At 43.8% G+C, this 20,294-nt stretch overlaps 2 protein-coding genes across 4 annotated transcripts in view; both read left to right on the top strand.

Moving 5' to 3' along the window:
* Atp13a3 (ATPase 13A3) overlaps positions 1-10,612 on the top strand; it is an 80,644-nt gene extending 70,032 nt beyond the window's left edge. For 2 of the 3 annotated variants that reach the window (XM_036203489.1, XM_036203488.1), the window contains 3 exons: positions 1,940-2,020; positions 3,089-3,178; positions 8,980-10,612. In XM_036203489.1, coding sequence (XP_036059382.1) covers positions 1,940-2,020; positions 3,089-3,178; positions 8,980-9,177 — 369 coding nt within the window. In that variant the 3' untranslated portion in view covers positions 9,178-10,612. The remainder of the gene's footprint in view (positions 1-1,939; positions 2,021-3,088; positions 3,179-8,979) is intronic. The other variant, XM_036203490.1, reaches the window with a different exon arrangement.
* A 4,929-nt stretch (positions 10,613-15,541) lies between these two features.
* Positions 15,542-19,322, top strand: Gp5 (glycoprotein V platelet). The gene has a single exon (XM_036204036.1). It carries the CDS (start codon positions 15,554-15,556, stop codon positions 17,255-17,257), a length of 1,704 nt encoding a protein of 567 aa, XP_036059929.1. The 5' UTR covers positions 15,542-15,553; the 3' UTR covers positions 17,258-19,322.
* Positions 19,323-20,294: the final 972 nt, after the last annotated feature.

Raw genomic sequence — 20,294 nt, 5'->3', positions numbered from 1 at the left:
CTAATTTCATTTAGGTTATTTCCAGTATCTTGATGTTCTAAGTTATTATAACACAAACAAATGTGTATTATAGGCTAGTGCACAAAAGTGGAATTCCTGGGAGTGTAGTTTTGTCTTTTCTGTTGTTGCTATTGTTTTTATAATATTTGTATGTGTATTTACATGTGGATATGTGTACTTGAGTGCAGGTTTTCCTTGGGCCAGAGGCCTCGGATTCTCTGGAAACCGGAGTTGAGTTTGTGAGTCACTTGATAGTAGGATGCTGGGAACTGACTTTGGGACCTTGGAAGAACAGCACACGCTTTTAGCTTCTTAGCCATTTCTTCAGCCCCATGTTTTTGTTGTGGTGGTTGGTTTTTTGTTTTTTTCAGATGATTTCTTTGTGTAACAGCTCTGGTTATCCTAGAACTTGGTGACTCTGTAGATCTTCTGCTTGCCCCTGCCTCCTCTAAGTATTGGAATTAAAGGCATGCATGGCCACTGCCACCACCTAGCTTAGCCTCATGTTTTCATTTTTTGTTTTTTTTTGTTTTTTTTTTTTTTGTTTTTGAGCTGAGGATCGAACCCAGGGCCTTGCGCTTGCTAGGTGAGCGCTCTACCACTGAGCTAAATCCCCAACCCATGCTTTCATTTTTAAAAAGATTTGTTGTATGTGTATTTGTGAGTGTCTACACATATGTGTATGTACTGCAGCTTGTCTGGCACCCAAGTAAGCCAGGAAGGGATATCACTGACCTTTGGAACTGGTGTTATAGGCATCTGTGAGCCACCATTCTATTCCAGTGCTGGGGACTGAACCCAGACCCACGGTGGAAATAGCCAGTACTCTGATCCACTGAGCTGTCGCTCTGGACCCTCAGTGTTTTCTGTTGCCATAACAAAATAGTTGAAGAAAGATAGTTTATGAAGAGAAGAGGGGCTTTTGTTTTGGTCTTTTTGGCTTAAAGTCCTGGAGGTCTGCACTGGGCCAGCATCATCAGTTCAGCTTTTTGTGAGGACTTCCATCTCCTTTCAGGGCCAAAAGGTGGAAAATCTTTCAGGGCACGCGTAGAGGAGGTCAGAGTAAGAAGTATAGTAAGAGCCAGGAATCCCAGTAAACTCATCCCTCATAACACGTATATTGGGAACCACATCTCCACAGGAATTTGGAAGAGTGACAGACCTTACCCAAAACCACAGCAAGTTTTATCTTGAGTCTTCATAAAAACTGCATTATTGAATTTTGAAGAGCAGTGTCTGAGTGAGTTCATGTGTCTCATTGAGAGATTTAGTTAAGCATTTGAAACACATATTCTGCTCACCTCTGTACACGCTGTCACCTAGCATGCCTGATGTACTGAAACTGCGCTGATGTGCTGCATTGAATCTCCTGGAGCTGGAGTTAACAGTTGTTAGCTGGCAGATCTGGATGCTAGGACCCAGAGTTAGAGCCTTTGGAAGCACATGCTCCTAACCACTGAGCCATTCATTGATCTAACCTCTGCCTCATTTTTGACAGATTTTTATTTTAAAAATACAGACATGTTAGATATGTGTAATACTGTAGATGAGAACATAGAAGATTTAGTGCTGAGTTCAGTCACTTTAAATTATGAGATAGACTTATTGTGTGAAAAGATACATTCTTTGTGGCATTATTGAAAGTTAAATGGATAAAGTGTGTGTGTGTGTGTGTGTGTGTGTGTGTGTGTGTGTGTGTATATATATATGTAATAGGATGTCAGTAAACTCAGATTTTTTGTTTATTTATTTATTTTTTTTAGAAAGGTCTCTACTGGCTTTGAACCCAGTAGGTACCTGAGGGTTGCCTGAACTCATGATCTTCTTTTATCTACCTCCCAAGTACTGGGATTACAGGCATGTGCTACCATACCTAACTTCATAAAACCATGATGTAATGCTATAATATCAAGAGTAACTAAAATTTTTTATCTTCTAGATTGTGTGTGTACCCTACCAGTGGCGTATACATATGCTTATCATTGTTCTTATCAATGCCTTCGTGTCTATCATGGTCGAGGTAAGCACTCAGCTTTGGGATTCTTGGGTGATTTAAAGGTGCTGGTGATGATAATGGTGGAGAGAACAGGTAATATTATTTATTATAGAAGCCCACTCTCTCATTTCATTTTAGGCAAATTCTTTTAGCTTTCCGATCAGACCTTTCTGTGGTTCTATCAAGAGATTTGATGGAGTTGTATTCATGAACATAGGCGGCATTAGGTAGTGAGGTAGCAAAAATGAGTGGTGAGTAGAAAGAGAAGTAGGTGTCCAGCAGCTCTCAGGACCGCCTGTTTTCTATTGGAAAGCAGAGTCTACCACTAAAGAAGAAAATAGCCTCTCCTATTAAGATTGCCTTCGGGTCAGTGTCTCTAAAAGGAACTAACAAGTTCTCAAGCCTCTCTTTATACTAGCATAAGAAACAAAGACGGCGGTAACGTTGTGATGTTTAGGGGCTTGTATAGTAGAGGCTTTTGAAAGTATGTATTTATTTCAGTGATAATTCTAGGTTGGGAAATTATGCTGAAATTCAGCTATCCCAAAAAGAGCTTGGATTCAAATTGAGATGTGATGGGAGCATGGATATTTGTAGTTGATCATTTTAAGTTGTTCCATAGAACGTGTATTTTCTATTCAAGAGTTCTAGAAAGCACAGTAAGACTGTATCGTAAGCACTCTCCTACTGTGTAGGTTCATTTCTTCCAGATGTTACTTTTTTACTGTTATCTAGAGAATTATTTGTATTGGATGCTGATGAAATGTTTGTAGAGAGGTGTAGACAGAAGATTAGATATTAAGTGAAAATAACTTTAAGAAAAAGGCTATGACTCATCAGCATTGTTAATTTAAGGAAGCACTGGGGATCAGAACCTGATTTGTAGTCTTGTTTTATCAAGAATTTTATGACTTGTATTTGTTATTAGAGTTGTTATTTATCCTTTTGTAGTATTTACTGAGGTTTGCCATATGAAAAGCATTTCACATTGTTTATATTAATGATGCAGCATTGTGTGAATGTTATGAAATGTGCATGTTGGAAGGAATGACCTGGCATTTTTAATTCTTACCTCACTGGACTGTCTCTCAGAGCTTCTTCCTTGACACGGTCCTTTGGAAAGTTGTGTTCAGTCGAGACAGACAAGGAGAGTGTCGTGTCACCACCACACAGCCGCCACAGGTTGGGATTGAGCAGTTACTCTTGATTCCTCACGTCCCTATTGGCTTCCCTCTTTGTACTTTGTTCTGTTATCTGTGTCTGCAGCTTCAGCCGCCTCTCTGTGCCTGGCATTTCTTTTTCTTTTTTGGTAAGGAATCCAAGAAAACTCATGGCAAGCACTTAATACAGGCTTTTTAGGACTTTGGGAATTTCCTAAGTCTTTTCCATTCCAATCCTCAGTATGTGTGTATGTGCATGAGCAAATGTCTCGGTCTGTCTGTCTTATTTTCAAAGATGAGAGAGAGTTAATTCTTTCTCCCTCCACCTCCCTGAAGGGTTTCTCTGGGTAGCCCTGGCTGTCCTGGAATCACTTTGTAGACCAGGCTAGCTGGCTTTGAACTCACAGAGATGTACCTGCCTTTGATTCAGACAGCCCTATGAGAACTTGAGCATTCAACATCTCACCTTGCCAGGAGCTGCAGCACACAAGAGGCCGCAGTAGAAGATTGTAGAGAGTGCAAAGATAGATTGTAATACATGAGAACCCATTACCCATTGTTCTTTGTAGTGTGGGTGATGGGCCTTGCTAATGTGTGTTCAGGGATTGGCTGACATTTCTGACTTAGACCATTAACTCACTGTCATCACCTTTGATCTAAATGGTGACCTCCCAGTTTTGTGTTGGTGACTAAGCAGGCCTGGGACCCAGGTTTGATGCTGTGCTTGCTGTGTAGGATGGGTAGTGCCCCTTCCTGCTCTGTGCTTATGGTGGACTAACAATGGATCCAGTGACAGCATGGGTCTGGAGTCAACTCCATTTCTTCTTCCTCAAAGCAGTGGCATGCCTGTTTGTCACTAGTAGTGGCAAGAGCAGGGAGAACAGTGGGGCTCAGGTCTTCTTTCAGCTGAGTCTCCTTGGGGATAATGCCATAGCTATGTTTTCTTTTGGTGACTTCACTATCATTACATTATTTCAGAAGGTCAGATCACCCTTCTCATGTGAAATATTAGTATTGGAAAGGCACAGGCCTAGGGAAATATGCACATTGTTACCTTCTCCAAAGAGAGCTCTAACCTTGTCTAAATAGGAAGTGCAGGCATGTTCTAAAGAGGAGCTTATTTGCTTATTTTTATTTAGTCAAATGAATCTTTTAAGTCCCCTATAAAATACCTTTTGGTTTTGGTTTTGGTTTTGGAGACAAGGTTTCTCTGTGTAGCCTTGGCTGTCCTGGATCTCTCTTTGTAGACCAGGCTGGCCTCAAACTCAGAGATCTGTTTACCTCTGCCTCCTGAATGCTGGGATTAATTGCCACCCTGCCCAGTTCAAAGAAATCCCCAGCTATATATTTGTTCTTTACTACTGTCTGTTTTTCTTTAAAATTTCTAAATATTGATTCTTAATTTTTAAAAGTTTTTATTTCATGTGAAGTTCTGTCTCTAAAAATGTCCCTGGGATACAGTGACAGTCCATTAGCACGTAAGCTCAGCATTCTTGCAAATTGACCCATTTTGGATATCATTGGGTAGATAAGAATTTTGGCCTTAATTCTGTGGTTTTAAGAAAACATTTTTTGGAGTTTTACTTTTAGAAAAGGACAGTCCTTATATCAATGCATAAAGATTAAGTTTCCTCTAGTGATGCTTCTGTGTGTAAGTGATGCTTAGTTTCTCCTCCATCAGGGGCAACTCTGTCTAACTCCCCACCCCCATCAGGGACCACTTGGCAATGGCCATCCATAGACAATTTTGATGATCAGAAATAAGGGAGAGAAATTGTTGACATGTAGGGTGGGTAGAGGCCACTGGGGCTAGTAAATAAATGTCCTGTGGTACATAGACAACCACCTCTTCCAAAAAAGAATTGTGCAGCTCAAGGTATCGCCCTTGCTGAAGTAGAAAGCTGCTGGGTGAGAAGGAAGCAGATGGCTGGCAGCACTAGGTTCATCCAGGCTGCCTGGTGTGTGGTGCTGGGATCTGCCACAGTCCTACTCTGTACTGCCTAACTGGTGCTGCTCACTTTTGCGAAGAAGCCCATGAAAGCCCAGACTGCAGCTCTCCAGTTTTGTGTTGGTGTCAGAGAAAGAGCACCCCTTTCTTTCCTTACCATATTCAGGGGCACGATGAGAATGTTCAGAGCTGTAGGCTCCACGCTAAACTGAGGTGGTTGAATTTGAAAGTCACAAGAGAACTAGAATTATGCTGTTGTGCACCGTGACCCTGTTGAGGTTATATACTGATACGTTTTATCTTTAGTGAAAATCTGTGAACTGTAGCCGTTATGCAACTTTAAAAAACAAAACAAAACTATTTGAAAATACCATTTGAACTTACTTAGATTGCTAGTTTGGATTGTATTTGTTTTATATTGAGGATTGATGTGGAAGGAGATTTATGAATACCACAGTGCCTAAATGACTGCCAGCCATAAAGGGCTGGGCGTTAGAATGAGCACCTTGGAACGTCTCAGAAGCAAGGTTGTGGCTTCATGTCTTTATAAATGTTCTGTGTGGTTTCCCTGCTGACCTGTGGTACTCTTGCTCTTGTTGTCTTGGAGATTCTCTTTTTGGCCATGTTAACCATCCCAAATTAACTAAATCCAAGGATCCAGTGTTCTGCCGCAGGGACTGAACCTCTGTTGGAGAGATCCAGGTGCTCACTCTAAGCCCCATGACTCATCCCCTTGTGTTCCACGTTGACTGGCTGTCTCCCTTGCCATCACCCTCCTCTCCTGACTTCTCACTCTGTCATGACTGTAGCCTCCAGTTTTCTCTCCAGTGAGTTGTGTCGTTTCAGGATGTGTGGGACATTTATGTGCAGTCTCACGAACTTTGTGTGTAGTGTATTTTTGTTTGTTTGTTTTGTTTGTGACATTTGGGGGAGATAAGGGTACAGGAACAAACATGTTTCTAATTATGGTGGAATAGGGGAAATCTCAGGTGTTCCTTGTGACTTAAATGTACAATGAATAATATACATTGTTTTAAACAGATTGAATATATATGTATATATAATATATCCCAAAATGTTAAAGGAATCTGCAGTTATGATGCCATTTGTGATTAGCTTCAATTATATTGCTTGCCTTTGTTTCCACGGGGGTAGAACAGTGAATTTAGAGGGGAATGTGTGTGTCTGCAATTCTGTTACTCGGTGCAGACAAGCATGATGTGTTTCTCTTTGATGCTTCAGCAATGCTATGATAAGTGAAAGTGACAGCTTTCATATTTAGGAACAGTGATCTTTGCCACAATTGGGTTGAAGAGCACAAGCCCTGGGGAAGCGTCAGATGTAGTCGTGGAGTGTCATCTCAGATGAATGTTTGGGAAGGGACCCGCCAGCCAGCTGCTCTTGGTCACCCAAGGGATCCTGTACATGGTGACTATTGGATCCTCATACACAGTAATTTGTCATGGACTCTTTAAAAAAGAGAATAACGTAATATCATACCTGTAACCCCCACCTTGGGCCCCCCCCCCTTTTTTTTGGATGCAAGATCTCACTGTATAATACTGGCTGACCTTGAACTCACGTTGTAGACCAGGCCAACCTCAAACCTCTGAAGATCCTCCTGCCCCTGCCCTCCTGTGTACTCGTATGAAAGGCAAGTGCCACCATGCTAATAACTTTCATTATGATGGGAATAGAGGTTACTGGATGAATAATCTTCCAATCTTAGTTTTCCCTAGAATGTAATATAACTTATCTGTGACTACAGTTTTGCCTTTAAATCCTTGGGAGCGATGCAGATCAATGTTATATCTACTTACTGAAGAAGAGAGTCAGGGTTACTGATGGTTGTTGTCTTACTATGGTGAGAGAAGCACCAGGAATCAGTTTTTAGAGCTTTTGTTTTAAAGTACTTTTGGTCCTTCCCATTGGCTGCTACTTGCCTTAATTGATTGATGGATCGATCTGTTGAGATAGAGGTATCACTTTGTAGCTTAAACTAGCCCCAAACCTGCTGTTTAGCTCAGCTTGGTGGTGAGCCCCCAAATCATCTCCTGCCTTGGCCTCCCCAGTGCTAGGATTGCAGGGACTACACACGTCTGGCCAATTAAGAAGCATGTTTCAAGAATGTATTATAACACATTGCCTCTCTTGGCTGTAGGTACTTTGGATGTTGATATTTGTATTTGCATTTTGTAAGATGGCTTCCATTGAGGTTAGAGCCCAATGTGAATTGGCTCGTTGTTAGGCAGAAGAGTGATTTAGGATTTAAATTTTCCTTGGGAGGAGCAATAACTAAATAATTTATGGTCTGTTTTCAGAGGTGAAACAAGAGTCATTTAGATTAATTCAAACTTCACTTGAAACTATTCTGTTTATTTTTCTTCAAGAACTTTGCCTTCCTGTTCTCCAAGGATTATTTATCTAAGGTCACCTTCATCAGTAACATCATGATTGATCACAATGGTCTCAGTTTATTTTTATTTTGTGTATTGGTGTTTTACCTGCATGTATGTCTGCACCATGTATGTGCAGTGTCTGTGGAGGACAGAAGAGGGCATAAGAACTCTCGGAACTGAAATTACAGATGGTTGTGAGCTGCCATGTGTGTGCTGGGAATTGAACTTGGGTCCTCTAAAAGAGCAGTTGCTTCTCTTAATGCCTGAGCCATCTCTTGAGCCCAGCACTTGCTGGTGTACCTTTCTGCGTATTTCCTCCCTTTGTGGAGCACCAAGGGAGACTTAGGTGAAAGCAGTTTTCTGTCAGTGAGGCTATGGTGGTACTTGTTTTTAAAACAGTCTTACTGTGTAGCTGTGTGAGCTAGGTTTTTCTTGCTGTGATAAAATACTATGACCGCTGTGACTTGAGGAGGAAAGGGCTTATTTGGCTTACACGTTATAGTCTTATCAGGGGAAGCCAAAGCAGGACCTGAAGCAGAGGCCATGGAGGAACATTGCTTACTGCCTTTTCCCTGGGGCTTATTCAGCTTGCTTTCTTGGACAACACCCAGTGGTCTGATCCCTCTCACACCAATTATTATTTAAGCAAATGCCCACAGACTTGCCTACAGGCCACTCTGATGGAGGCGTTTTCTCAGTTGAGCTTCCTCTTTCCCTATGACTCCGGCCTGTGTCAGTTTGACAAAAACAAACCACTGCAGCACCCACGCTGGGATTGCAGGTTTATGCCACCATGCCTGGCCAGAAATGCAGTTTTTGTTTGTTTTAAAGATTGAATTATTTATCATGTATCTATGCCTGCACACCAGAAGAGGGCTCAAGATCTCATTACAGATGGTTGTGAGCCATCATGTGGGTGCTGGAAATTGAACTCAGGTTCTCTGGAAGAGCAGCCGGTGCTCTTAACCCCTGAGCACCTCTCCAGCCCCCAGAGATGCAATTTTAAACGTGATAGTGAGATTCTGGTTTTCACTCGATGGTGTTTACTTCGTGCTTTGTGTTTTGAAAGCGGTATTAGCAGCCACAGTGATAGCTTTCAGTGATTCCTTTCTTTTAAAAGTGATGATGGGTATCAATAATATATTTAAGAAAATAATTTGAGATAGGATATGAGGATTTCCAAATTACATAAGAAAACTATCTTCTGAGTCTTTAAAGTTACTCATACCAGGTGTTTTTCCGCTAGAGAAGGCTACTTAAATAATATAGGAAGTGCACAAGAGGACATGTGCACAAAACAAAGGAGCTTGGAAAAATCAGCTTTAAAATAATCTGTTCCTAAATTGAAAGCTGACCTTTTTTGCATGAAATTTTTTCCTCGTTCTTTGTTGCATTCAGAAGTTATTTTATCTTGTTCTATGCTTGGTGCATGCTGTAACAAATAAGCCCTTACTCTGGATGTTTTTCCTTCCCTAGGAGTCAGTGGATCGATGGGGGAAATGCTGCTTGTCCTGGGCCCTAAGCTGTAGAAGGAAGACTCCAAAGGCAAAATACATGTACCTGGCGCAGGAGCTCTCGGTTGATCCTGAATGGCCACCTAAGCCTCAGACAACGACGGAAGCCAAAACTGTAGTAAAGGAGAATGGATCATGTCAGATCAGCACCATCACATAGCAGAGGCCGTCTCTGCTGTGCTGGTGACAGTATTCAGGAGAGTGTCAGAATGGCACTGTCTCAGTTGATAGCCCTCTTATCATACAGTAGTTGATTAAAAACAAAAGCAGTAAAATGGCATTTGCCTCACAGTTATTAACTATCAGTCTGGCTGGATCTTCATGCAGTAACGCAATGTGATGTACACTTTATATTGGGTATGAGAGAACTGTGTTGGGATTTTTAAATTTCAGCTTTTGACACTAGTTTGCCTTTCAATTAATTTTCACAAACCCCCTTATTAGAAAGTTTCTTCTATATGTAGGCCCTAATATTGGGATTGTTAAAAATAATATGATCGTTAATTGTGATTAGCCTTTGGTGAAAATAGGTTGAAAATCTATTTTGATTCCAATGTTTCTCCCAAAGAGTTCTGTGTTAAACATACACCAGTTTCCTTTGACCTGGGGATAGGAGTCAGTTTGTGTTATTGTTGATAGAGCAACTCAGGTAATTTCCATTTCTGGTTTTGTATTCTCTGTGTAGACTGCCTGGGTGTCACTTTCTAGCCAGCAAGGTGCTTCACTGCTGTCTCGATGGCCTTCGTAACCTTTGTGGGTCTCCTACTGTGTCTGACGGCAGCAGTTCAGTTTGCCTCGTTCAACGAAGAACTTTTTAACTAGAAAAGTTTATTTCTGAGCCAGGCATGGTGGTGCACGCCTGTACTTCTGCACAGGAGGCTGAGGCAGGAGGATTGTTCTTAGTCCAAGGATAGTAAAGTCCTGTCTCAGAATCCATGCACGCAGAGAGCAACGGTCATTTCCTTGGAGGTGACCTTGTAGCTCTTCATACCTGTTGTTTGTTTTTCTTTCAGGATTTTTCTCATTCTACATGCTTTTTCTACGTTTGTTTTTTAACTTAAAGGAATTGGATAATACTGTTTTGTTTTTGAGTTAGAGCTTAGCCGTGGCATATGTCTCTCCTTTGGATAATGAGAATTAAAAGAATAATGAATATTGAGTTTGACTTTTACAAAGCAGTGTGAACATGAATAGAGCTTGTTTTATGCCATTAGGTGGCACCAGAGGTCAGCACATACCTGTTTTGTTACAAGTGAGCTTGAGAAAATAAAGTATACACATTTATTGAGCCAAAAGAAATGTAGAAAGCATTTTTCACATTTGTGTTTTGTCTGATTAATGTTCATTTCTCAAGGAATATCCACAATGCCTTCCTAGGTAGGACTTGGCAGTTTGGCAGTGCCCACAGTTATGATAAGCTTGGGAAGCTGGCATTGCTGTAAAGATGGGCCCTAAATTAGTGAAACAGTGTGATGTTATTCTGTGTTCTTTCTTAACTCACCACATGTGTGTGCTTTCCATTCCTAGTTGATCATTACTGTCCCAGTACATACTTACCAGTTTACCAGATGTTACCCAGATTTGTGGAACCATTGTTTTTTTTTTTTTTTTTTTTTCCTTTTTTTTTTTTTTTTTTTTTTTTTTTTATGTTGCAGAGACCTGAATGATGTTTGATAATTGTAGGAAAAAAATGTAAATTATTCTCAGGATCACTGTTACTGCTATTGCCACTGGTGATTCTTACAAAATACATAATCAAAATTTTCCAACAAAATGTATGATATTATTATATGTTAGATGATAAGAACAATTGTCCCATGAATGATTCTATGAAGCTATGCATCTTAGACCTCTTGAGCTGTGAATTAGCACTATTTTCTATAGTTACTTATTCTCCAATGTTTTATACTGTCCATGTTCATTTCAAATGATGCTCATGTTATTCTTTTTCTGGATCGTTAAGTCTTACTCTTTGGTTTAAGTACTGAAGCATATAATTAATTGCTAACTGCAGTTTAGAAACCCAATATTAATGGTATTTAACATCCTCAAGAGAATGATCATAAAAGGCTATTTTTGACATATCCCTTTTAATATTTAGAGTTGATAAGGGTTTATATCTCATCTGTCCATAATGTTTGCAAAGGAACAAGGTTTTTATGTAGGTGAGAGAAAGCATTTGTAGGAAGTTAGATCTGAACATAGACAGGGTAGGTTATTCCTGTGAGGATGTTGTATGAGGAATGTCTGTGAGTCCAGACATGGGTCCTGCTTAGTGCCGTAGGTAGACAGTCTTCTGTAGGTCACTGTTATATAGAGATGTGGGTTCTGAATTTTACATTAAATTATTTGAGTATATACAGACCTAGATTTCAAAATCTGTACATATATTATTTTGATGTATTAAGATTGATAATATTGCTGATTTAAATTTTATTTATGCACATACTTAAAGGACAGAAATGTCCGGGAAAGTAATTGTTAAATAATGATATGTAACTTTTTAACTTTTTAAATAAATAAGATTTTTTAATGTGGGTCTCCCTCAGGGTTGTTTAAAGTCATTTTTCTCCCTCAAATACAAATAAGTAGTGGTAACTGTTTTCTGTCTTCTGGCACCAACTGCTGTAAAGCAGTACTGCAAATAGTGCTTGGGTGAGAGCCACGAAACCAACCACACACCCACACTTTCCAAGTGTCGGAGCCTGACGCCCCAAACCCTCCAGATTGCACCTACACGCGTGAGTGCACGCGCGCACGCGCGCGCGCGCACACACACACACACACACACACACGACATACATAATACACACATTTAAAACCTGTTCCAGAAGCAGCAGCAGCTCATATGCAGTGAGGGGCAACTTCAGGCTTTAGAGGACATCTCATTTCATGCATGCAGTTTTGATGTGTCGAAGAAAAGGGTTTTGTATATATATGGTGGGAGGTTACTGGGAACTTTTATTTAACAAGATAGGGGATTAACTTTTGTACAGTCTGGGCATTTACACGTATTTTTAATGTATTACAATTTGGTAATTATGTGCACAAGAAATTAATAAAAGTTACTTCCTGTTATGATTTGTGAATTCCCTAAGACCGTGGATTTTTTAAGTAACTTTATATATCAGAAATTATACCACATCTTTATATTTTTAAAATTGTATTGCTGCTCAAGAATGGTACCCTGTTGTCAAAAAGGTAGATATTCATAATTGTACATTCAGCATTGTAAATAACCTTATGAAATCTTTTTGATTGAAGCTATTCAAAATAAAAATTTTAATGATTCAGATTTTCCCTGGGTCTTTGCACACTTGTTTTTTAGTTATGTAAATGCAGCTCTCTCAGGACTATTACTTAGTTTCTTTTTTTTCCCCTTCTTGTCTCCCTGACTTGGAATAACAGTACAGTGTTTACAAATGACCCTTGGGCCTGTAGCCGCCTTGGGGAAGGAAGTCCCAGCAGTCATGCTGCAGCACTCGGTGGTGAATGTGGAATGGGTGGGGGCGGGTGGAGGAAATGCTGAAATAATGCTTGAGACCTGATCTATCCACTGGGATCACTCAACAGCCAGTGTCAGTGCAGTGTGCCTCGGGCACCCAAAGGAGCCCTTGAGGAAAGAAGGATAGGAGAACTAGATAGAGGTTCCAGAGAAGCAGACTCTGCTTGCCGGAGTGGGTGCTGGAGAGGAAGGCAGCGTGGCTGGTTAGTGTGATGGGCTGGTTAGTGTGATGGGCTGGTTAGTGTGATGGGCTGGTTGGGCAAAGGGCTGACTAGACTCTGTAGGATGGTAGTTTGGGGCTCTAGAATTGCTTCTCTTGGGGAGAACTAGAGGAACTCGACCCTAGTGGGCGTTGCTGTGGCCCTGTGCTTCAGAGCGGACTAAATGGTTCCAGTTGAGAAGGCCCTTGCTGGGCTTGATTACACTCACCTCAGTGAATGGTAGAGGGCTTTGCCCAGTGGAGAAAACGGGGAACAGTCTGTGTTTGCATACACTGAGGGGGTTCTTTCCCAACTTGTTAAAATACTGTAAGAAGTGCTCCAAACTGCTCCCTTCTATAATATCAAGTAAATGTATGTGTAGTGGGTGTCTTGAGGTATTGGGTGCCTGAAGCTTACCAATATGCGGCTAGCCAGCATGCTCCAGGGATCTCTGTCTACCATGCCTGGCTTCTTTTGTGAGTTCCTGGGATTAAATGAGTCTTCATGCTTGCAAAGCAAGCATTTCACTGACTGAGCAGTCTCCCTAAACCCTGGATCTTAGTTCTTATAGCAGTTGAAGAACCATCTTGAGTTTTGTTAAAAATGGAAATTAGTGATTTAAGAACATTTAAAGTAATCCTACCTCTTAGGTACATGCCAAGGAACCTGTTTATCCCCAAAGATCTGAATGCTAAGGAAAAGAACCCTAGAGTATTTAAAGGAATTGGTTGGGGTCTCCTGCCTTGGAAGGATTTACTTAACACCTATGACTTGACAGTGGGTTAATAGAACATATAAAGAATGTCTATGCTAAAGTTGCATATACACAAATGAACACAACTGGACATCGTGGCACATTCTCTGATCCCAAAATTCAGGACACTAAGGCCAGAAGATCATAAATTTGAAGCTAGCTAGCCTGGGCTACATAGCAAGACTGTCTAAAAGGAGGGGAAAAAACTAGACACATGAAAAGAGAAACCCAACTTTCTCAAACGCTGAAGCACAGGTGGCCCTTCATTGTAAGAAAGATAAGTTCATCATTAAACAGAAATGCCAAATTCAAAACCATTTGAGACAGTAATTTTGTGGGTTGATGCTGTTTGGCTCTCCTGGGGCGTACCCAGGCCGTGCCAGGTGAGGGATGGGCATTCATGGAAACAATATGTCCGATCAAAAGAATGGCAAGCATGAGTAAGAGCTGTGGAGGGGTTTTCACACGGTTTGCGGCACTGTCAGAACACCCACTGTGGCAGGCAGTCTCACAGTATTACACTGATCACGCGCTCTGGAACAGCGCCAGTAATGAACATGTTTGATAATGGCTAGACTAGCCATTAAAGAAGGGAGCATTTGAGAAGTTTTTAGCCTTATTTAAAAAATAAAATGCCAGGCACAGGAGATGGCTCATCAGGTAAATGTGCCTCCAAGCCTGATGGCATATCATGAGTTCAGTCCTTGGCACCCCCATAGTGGAAGTCCAGAACTGACTGCCTAAGATTTCTGACACCCACAAGTGAAGTTGTGGCACATATGCACCCAAATACTCATGTACACCAAGTAAATGATTTTTTTCTTTAAAAGGGGATGAGAATCGGTGCAATGTAGCATGCAAATGTATGTATGTATGTATGTATGTATGTATGTATGTATGTATGTATATGTCTAATGACCCATTTATTGGTGTGATTGCTACAATGATCCATACATTCCTAAACTTCTTTATTAGTTTCAGCTTGCCATTTATGGAAAAACTCGGGCCTTCTACCATTCAGCTTTGACAATAGGACTCTTTAGCATGGCCTCTCACAGCCTGAAAGCTCTTGTCATGAACGCCCAGAATATACCCTCTTGAGATAGTCTTTATCCTCAGGATGCAAGAATACTCCCTCTTCCTCTGTGGATTGCCGAGTCACCGGCACAGTTGTAAGCATTTCAGTCAGTCCAGGGTGCAGAACCACTTCAGGTAAGGCCCAATATTCTTAAACTAGTGTCTGTAATGAGAGGGCCCAGTCTGTGTGGGGTCAAAAGGAGATGAGGTTCGGGAAACAGTACAAATTTTTACTTGGGAGTCGGAGTAAACTAGTGTTGCTGTGTGTTCCAGATAATTCAATGTCCAGAGTAGTTTTTATTAAGCAGCTTGGCTTAGAAGCAGACAGATTATTTCAATGTGTGAGTCAGAAAGACTACCTTCAAATTCTATGTGACCTTAAATTACTTAACTTGACGTGGGTTGAAGGGCTCAGCCTACTGCCCTCTTCATGCCTACTGTTAACAGTGCCAAGTGCCCGGCTCTGCCGAGCTTGGCAGTTAAAGGAGGATGTATTGTGTTGTTGGGTGTTGGTTCTTTAGCAATATGATTCTAAGAAAATGAATCGTGTGGGCCTTGCTCTTCCCTTCCGGGCTGTTGGGTAGAGACAGCCCTGCTTAAGTCAGTAGTCAACAGCACAGCCAGTTTCCCCCGGGGATGCTACTTTGTGATGACTGAACATGACCGTGAGGATTTTAATTCATTCTCCCTAAAGATTCTAAGGTATTCTCTCTGTAGCTTGAAGGTGCCCAGATTTCAATGCTCTTAAATGAGAACTGCGGAGATAGATGGCTCAGTGAGTTAAGAATGCGTACTCAGCAAGCCTGAGCTAGAAACCAGCACCCACATAAACTGACTAGAAAAGTAATTGATGTTTTAATCGGCCCTTGTAAGAATGGAGAGGGACTTGGTTGTATCTGGGCAACATTCCAAGACAGTTGAAAATGCTGGCCAAAGAGTCCAGCCGGGGCTGGACTCCAAGACCTGCTCTGAGCCTCGTGTCCTTGCCTTTCTTTCAGACATGCTGAGGAGCGCCCTGATGTGCGCGGTGTTCACATTCACGCTCGCCCAGCCCTTCCCCTGCCCTAAAACCTGCAAGTGTGTGGTCCGCGATGCGGCGCAGTGCTCGGGCGGCAGCGTGGCTCGCATCGCCGCGCTGGCTCTGCCCACGAACCTCACACACATCCTGCTCTTCCGAATGGACCAGGGCGTGTTGCGGAACCACAGCTTCAGTGGTATGACAGTCCTGCAGCGCCTGATGCTCTCAGATAGCCACGTTTCCGCCATCGACCCCGGCACCTTCAATGACCTGATAAAACTGAAAACCCTCAGGTTGACGCGCAACAAAATCTCTCAGCTTCCAAGCCCGCTCCTGGATAAGCTGGTGCTCTTGGAACAGCTGTTCCTGGACCACAATGCACTAAGGGACCTTGACCAAAACCTGTTTCAGAAACTGCTTAACCTGCAGGAGCTCCGTTTGAACCAAAATCAGCTCACTTTTCTTCCTGCCAACCTTTTCACGAGCCTGGCGAGACTGAAGGTGTTGGATTTATCGGGAAACAACCTGACCCACCTGCCCGTGGGCTTGCTGGCGGCGCAGGTTAAGCTTGAGCAGCTGCTCCTCTACTCAAACCAGCTCGCAGCTGTGGATTCGGGGCTTCTGGGCAACCTCGGCGCTCTGATTGAGCTGCGGCTGGACCGGAATCACCTCCGCTCCGTCGCACCCGGTGCCTTCGACAGCCTCGGAAACCTGAGCGCCTTGACTCTGTCCAGAAACCGCCTGGAGTCCCTGCCGCCCGCGCTCTTCCTGCGTGCGAGCAGCGTGACTCGGCTGACCCTGTTCGAGAACCCTCTGGAGGAGCTCCCGGAGGTGCTGTTCGGGGAGATGGCCGGCCTGCGGGAGCTGTGGCTGAACGGCACCCGCCTGCGCACGCTGCCGGCCGCCTGCTTCCGCAACCTGAGCGGCCTGCAGACGCTGGCCGTGACCGGGAACCCGCGCCTGAGCGCGCTCCCGCGCGGCGCGTTCCAGGGCCTGCCGGAGCTGCGCGTGCTCGCGCTGCACGCCAACGCCCTGGCCGAGCTCCCGGAGGATGCGCTGCGGGGCCTCGGCCGCCTGCGCCAAGTGTCGCTGCGCCACAACCGGCTGCGGGCCCTGCCCCGCGCGCTCTTCCTCAACCTCAGCAGCCTGGAGACGGTGCAGCTGGAGCACAACCAGCTGGAGACGCTCCCTGGAGACGTGTTCGCGACCCTGCCCCGGCTGACTCGCGTCCTGCTGGGCCACAACCCCTGGCTCTGCGACTGTGGCCTGTGGCCCTTCCTCCAGTGGCTGCGGCATCATCAGGACCTCCTGGGCCAAGACGAGCCCCCGCTGTGCCGTGGCCCGGAGGCACGCGCGGGCCTGTCATTCTGGGACCTGCTGCAGGGTGACCCGTGGTGCCCGCACCCTCGAGGCCTGCCTCTCAACCCTCCAGCCCAGAACGCTCTGGAAGTCCCGGCCCCGTCCCAGCTGCCTAACAGCTCGCAGTCCCGCGCGTGGGTCCAGCTGGTGGCCAGGGGTGAAGGTCCCGATCATCGCCTCTACTGGGGTCTTTATATTCTGCTTTTAGTGGCTCAGGCCGTCATAGCCGGGATCATCGTGTTTGCCATGTTTAAAATCGGCCAGCTGTTTCGAACATTGATCAGAGAGCAGCTCTTGTTTAAGGCAATGGAAAAATCGTGTGACTAATTAAAAACGCGGCTAGAGCATTGTGGTCGGGGCCCCAAGGAGAATCCAGTCAGGATGCTGCTCCCTTCCTCCTTTTCCCAGGCCTTCTCTCCCCTCCCCTGCTCTCTCTTCCTCAGTTCCTTCTCCCCGTGTCCTCCCGCTTTCCTCAGAAGTACCTCTTGTATGTAAATCGCTACCGCTTGCTAGCCTGGCCTCAGTTTCCTTCTCTGGCCTTAGCTTCGGGGAGAGAGAGGAGGAAACTTGGTTTGTTTTTGGCTCATCCGGTCGCACCGTGCAGCACTGGGTGCCTAGTGGAGAGAGGCGCTCGCTCTTAGTTTCTGAGTTTAAGGACACTCCTCCTAGGTGGGCAAGACCTCTCCAGCACCCAGCAAGGGTTGGGTGACATTTGCTGAAGGAATACTTGCATAAAACGACCCTGGGGCCCCAGAGATGATGGCGGCTTTTCCCAGGAGAAAGCTGGAGTCTTCTTGTCCCTTTCTACTTGAAAGGAGATTCATGTCCGTTCCTTTTTGTTCTCATTTTGAGTCTGTTCTGCGGGCTGTTTGGGAGGGCGCTGGACTCTGATCCAGAGACGAATTTCAGAGCAAGCCTCCTCTGTGACAACCCCACCCCAGCCACGACGGTCACTTCCTGGTACCCACTCCTGACCTGATTAGAATGGATTTTGTCACTGGTTCAGAGATGGGAATTCCCGTGTGTCCTGGCCCAGCCCATCACAGGAGGCTTGCTCTGAAATAGGGGCTCCCCAGGAACCAGAGCCTGGCTGAGGGATTCTGAACTCATCTGGAGAAGCCATGTGCGGGGGTAGGGGGGGGGGAAGCTTGGGGAGCTGCTCCGCCGGCGTGTCCCATTAGCCTCCTGGGAGTTTCCACTGCTTTGCACCAGGGAAATGTGTCACTGGTTCCCATTTCCTAGAGGTAAATGCCATCTCATTTCACAAGCATTTATGGAGCTGTGACCATGTGATAGGTGTTCATGGAGGTAATGATAGCTTGGTTTCCATGGACTGCGCTTGTATCACATTCTCATTTATCCTTCCAATTGAAAGCAATTAAACCCTTGTTGCCTTAATTGGCTGTCTGTGCTTGTGAGAGGCGGTGGTTAAACACATGCACTGGGAGCTGACAACTTCGGTCTCATGTCCCCATGTACTAACTAACCCTTGAGGACTTTGTACACACATTCTGTAAGCCTGGGTTTCCTCATCCCGGAAGGGACAAAACAGTATCTGCCTCAGAGGGTCACTGTGAGAATTAAAGGTGATAAAACAAAGACTTTACTCAGTGCCCTGCATACAAAAACTGCCCAGAGAATGATAGTTACCATTAAAGAGTATGCTGTTACATTCTCATCCCCCCCCCCCACCCTCATATTTTTGAGACACTGTCTCACTATGCAGCCCAGGCTACTTTTGAGCTTAGGATCTTTCTGTCTTACCCTCCCAGACTCTGGGATTATAGGATTGGCCCATCATACTCAGCTGATACCATGATTTCTAAAGATATTCTTACCCTCTGTATATAAAAGAGAAAACTTTCTCAGACTGGAGGTTATATCCAAACCATATCTGTCTACCGGTGGCCTCAGTCCTGTGTGGTTACAGGTCACAGCCACAGATCTTCCCAATCCCATCAGGGGCATGTGGAGGAGAAAGAGCTGGATCCTGACGTCTATCTGCATTTATTTCAACACCAGCTTCAAATATCCTTGGTGATGCCCTCCCCATTCCTGGCTATGTGCCTCCTGTATGCTATGTGCTGGTCCTGGGTGTGATTTTGGGGTATCTGTTTAATTAGCCTCTTGTGCTATGAACTCCTTGGGCAGTTTTTGTCTTGTTTATTTCAGAATCCAGGTGTGGAGGACAGCCTGGAACACTTCAGCCAGTTTCATGAAATAGTCAGACTTTGCTCTATTTGATTCAATCTTTTAAGCAGATAATATTGAAAACCCCTGTGTAATCTCTTCCTTGATTTCATCCCTTTTTCTCTTTATCAAACAATAAAGCTACTCAATAAATGTGTTTTACATCCTTATATATGTTTTCACACTTGGCGCAATTTCAGTTTTTGCCTTAATGCTAACCTACATACAATGGTCTTCAGCTTTTCCTGAATTCGGATACTTTTGAGATTTATCAGTATGATTATTTAGCTCTAAGACACTTGACATTTATATAATATTCTATTAAGTGAATATACTATGACTTACCATAGTATATTCCTTTTTGTTTGTTTTGGGTTTGGGTTTGTTTTCGAGACAGGGTCTCTCTGCACAGCCCTGGCTGTCCTGGAACTCCTAGAGGTCCACCTACCTCTCAAGCACTGGGATTAAAGGCATGTGCACCAACTCTCTTGGCTACCTCTTCTTTTGTCTGTCTGTCCTTCCTTCTCACCTTCCTTCCTATCTTCCTTCCTTCCTTGCTTTCTCTCTCTCTCTCTCTCTCTCTCTCTCTCTCTTTCTTTCTTTCTTTCTTTCTTATAGTGGTCATATTCTAAAGCTCATGTAAATGATGGATTTTTTAATATTTTAGTGAATCTGATAGGTATAAAATAGTTTCTTTAGAAATGTATTCTCAGCCGGGCAGTGGTGGCGCACGCCTTTAATCCCAGCACTCGGGAGGCAGAGGCAGGCGGATCTTGGAGTTCGAGGCCAGCCTGGTCTACCAAGTGAGTTCCAGGAAAGGCACAAAGCTACACAGAGAAACCCTGTCTCCAAAAACCAAACCAAACCAAACCAAACCAAAAAAATGTATTCTCTCTCTCTCTCTCTCTCTCTCTCTCTCTCTCTCTCTCTCTCCAGCTTGTGGAGTCTGCTCTCTCCTTCCACCCTTATGTGGGTTCCAGGGGTCACTGGCCAAGCCCCTTTACCACCCTAGTCATTTCCATGACCTAAATTAGTTTTTCATTGCTTTTGTCTTGGTTTCCTGACAAGTAGTGAAACTCAGTTATCTTAAAATGTTTTTTAAACACTGAGACTTCTTTTTCTGGAAATGATCTGCACATGCACACTGATCAATTTACACTGGGTGTTTCTGTCT

Source organism: Onychomys torridus, chromosome 12, assembly GCF_903995425.1.
Source record: "Onychomys torridus chromosome 12, mOncTor1.1, whole genome shotgun sequence".
NCBI lineage: Eukaryota > Metazoa > Chordata > Mammalia > Rodentia > Cricetidae > Onychomys > Onychomys torridus.
Note: the sequence above shows the minus strand (reverse complement) of the source record. Positions and strands in the feature narration are given on the sequence as shown.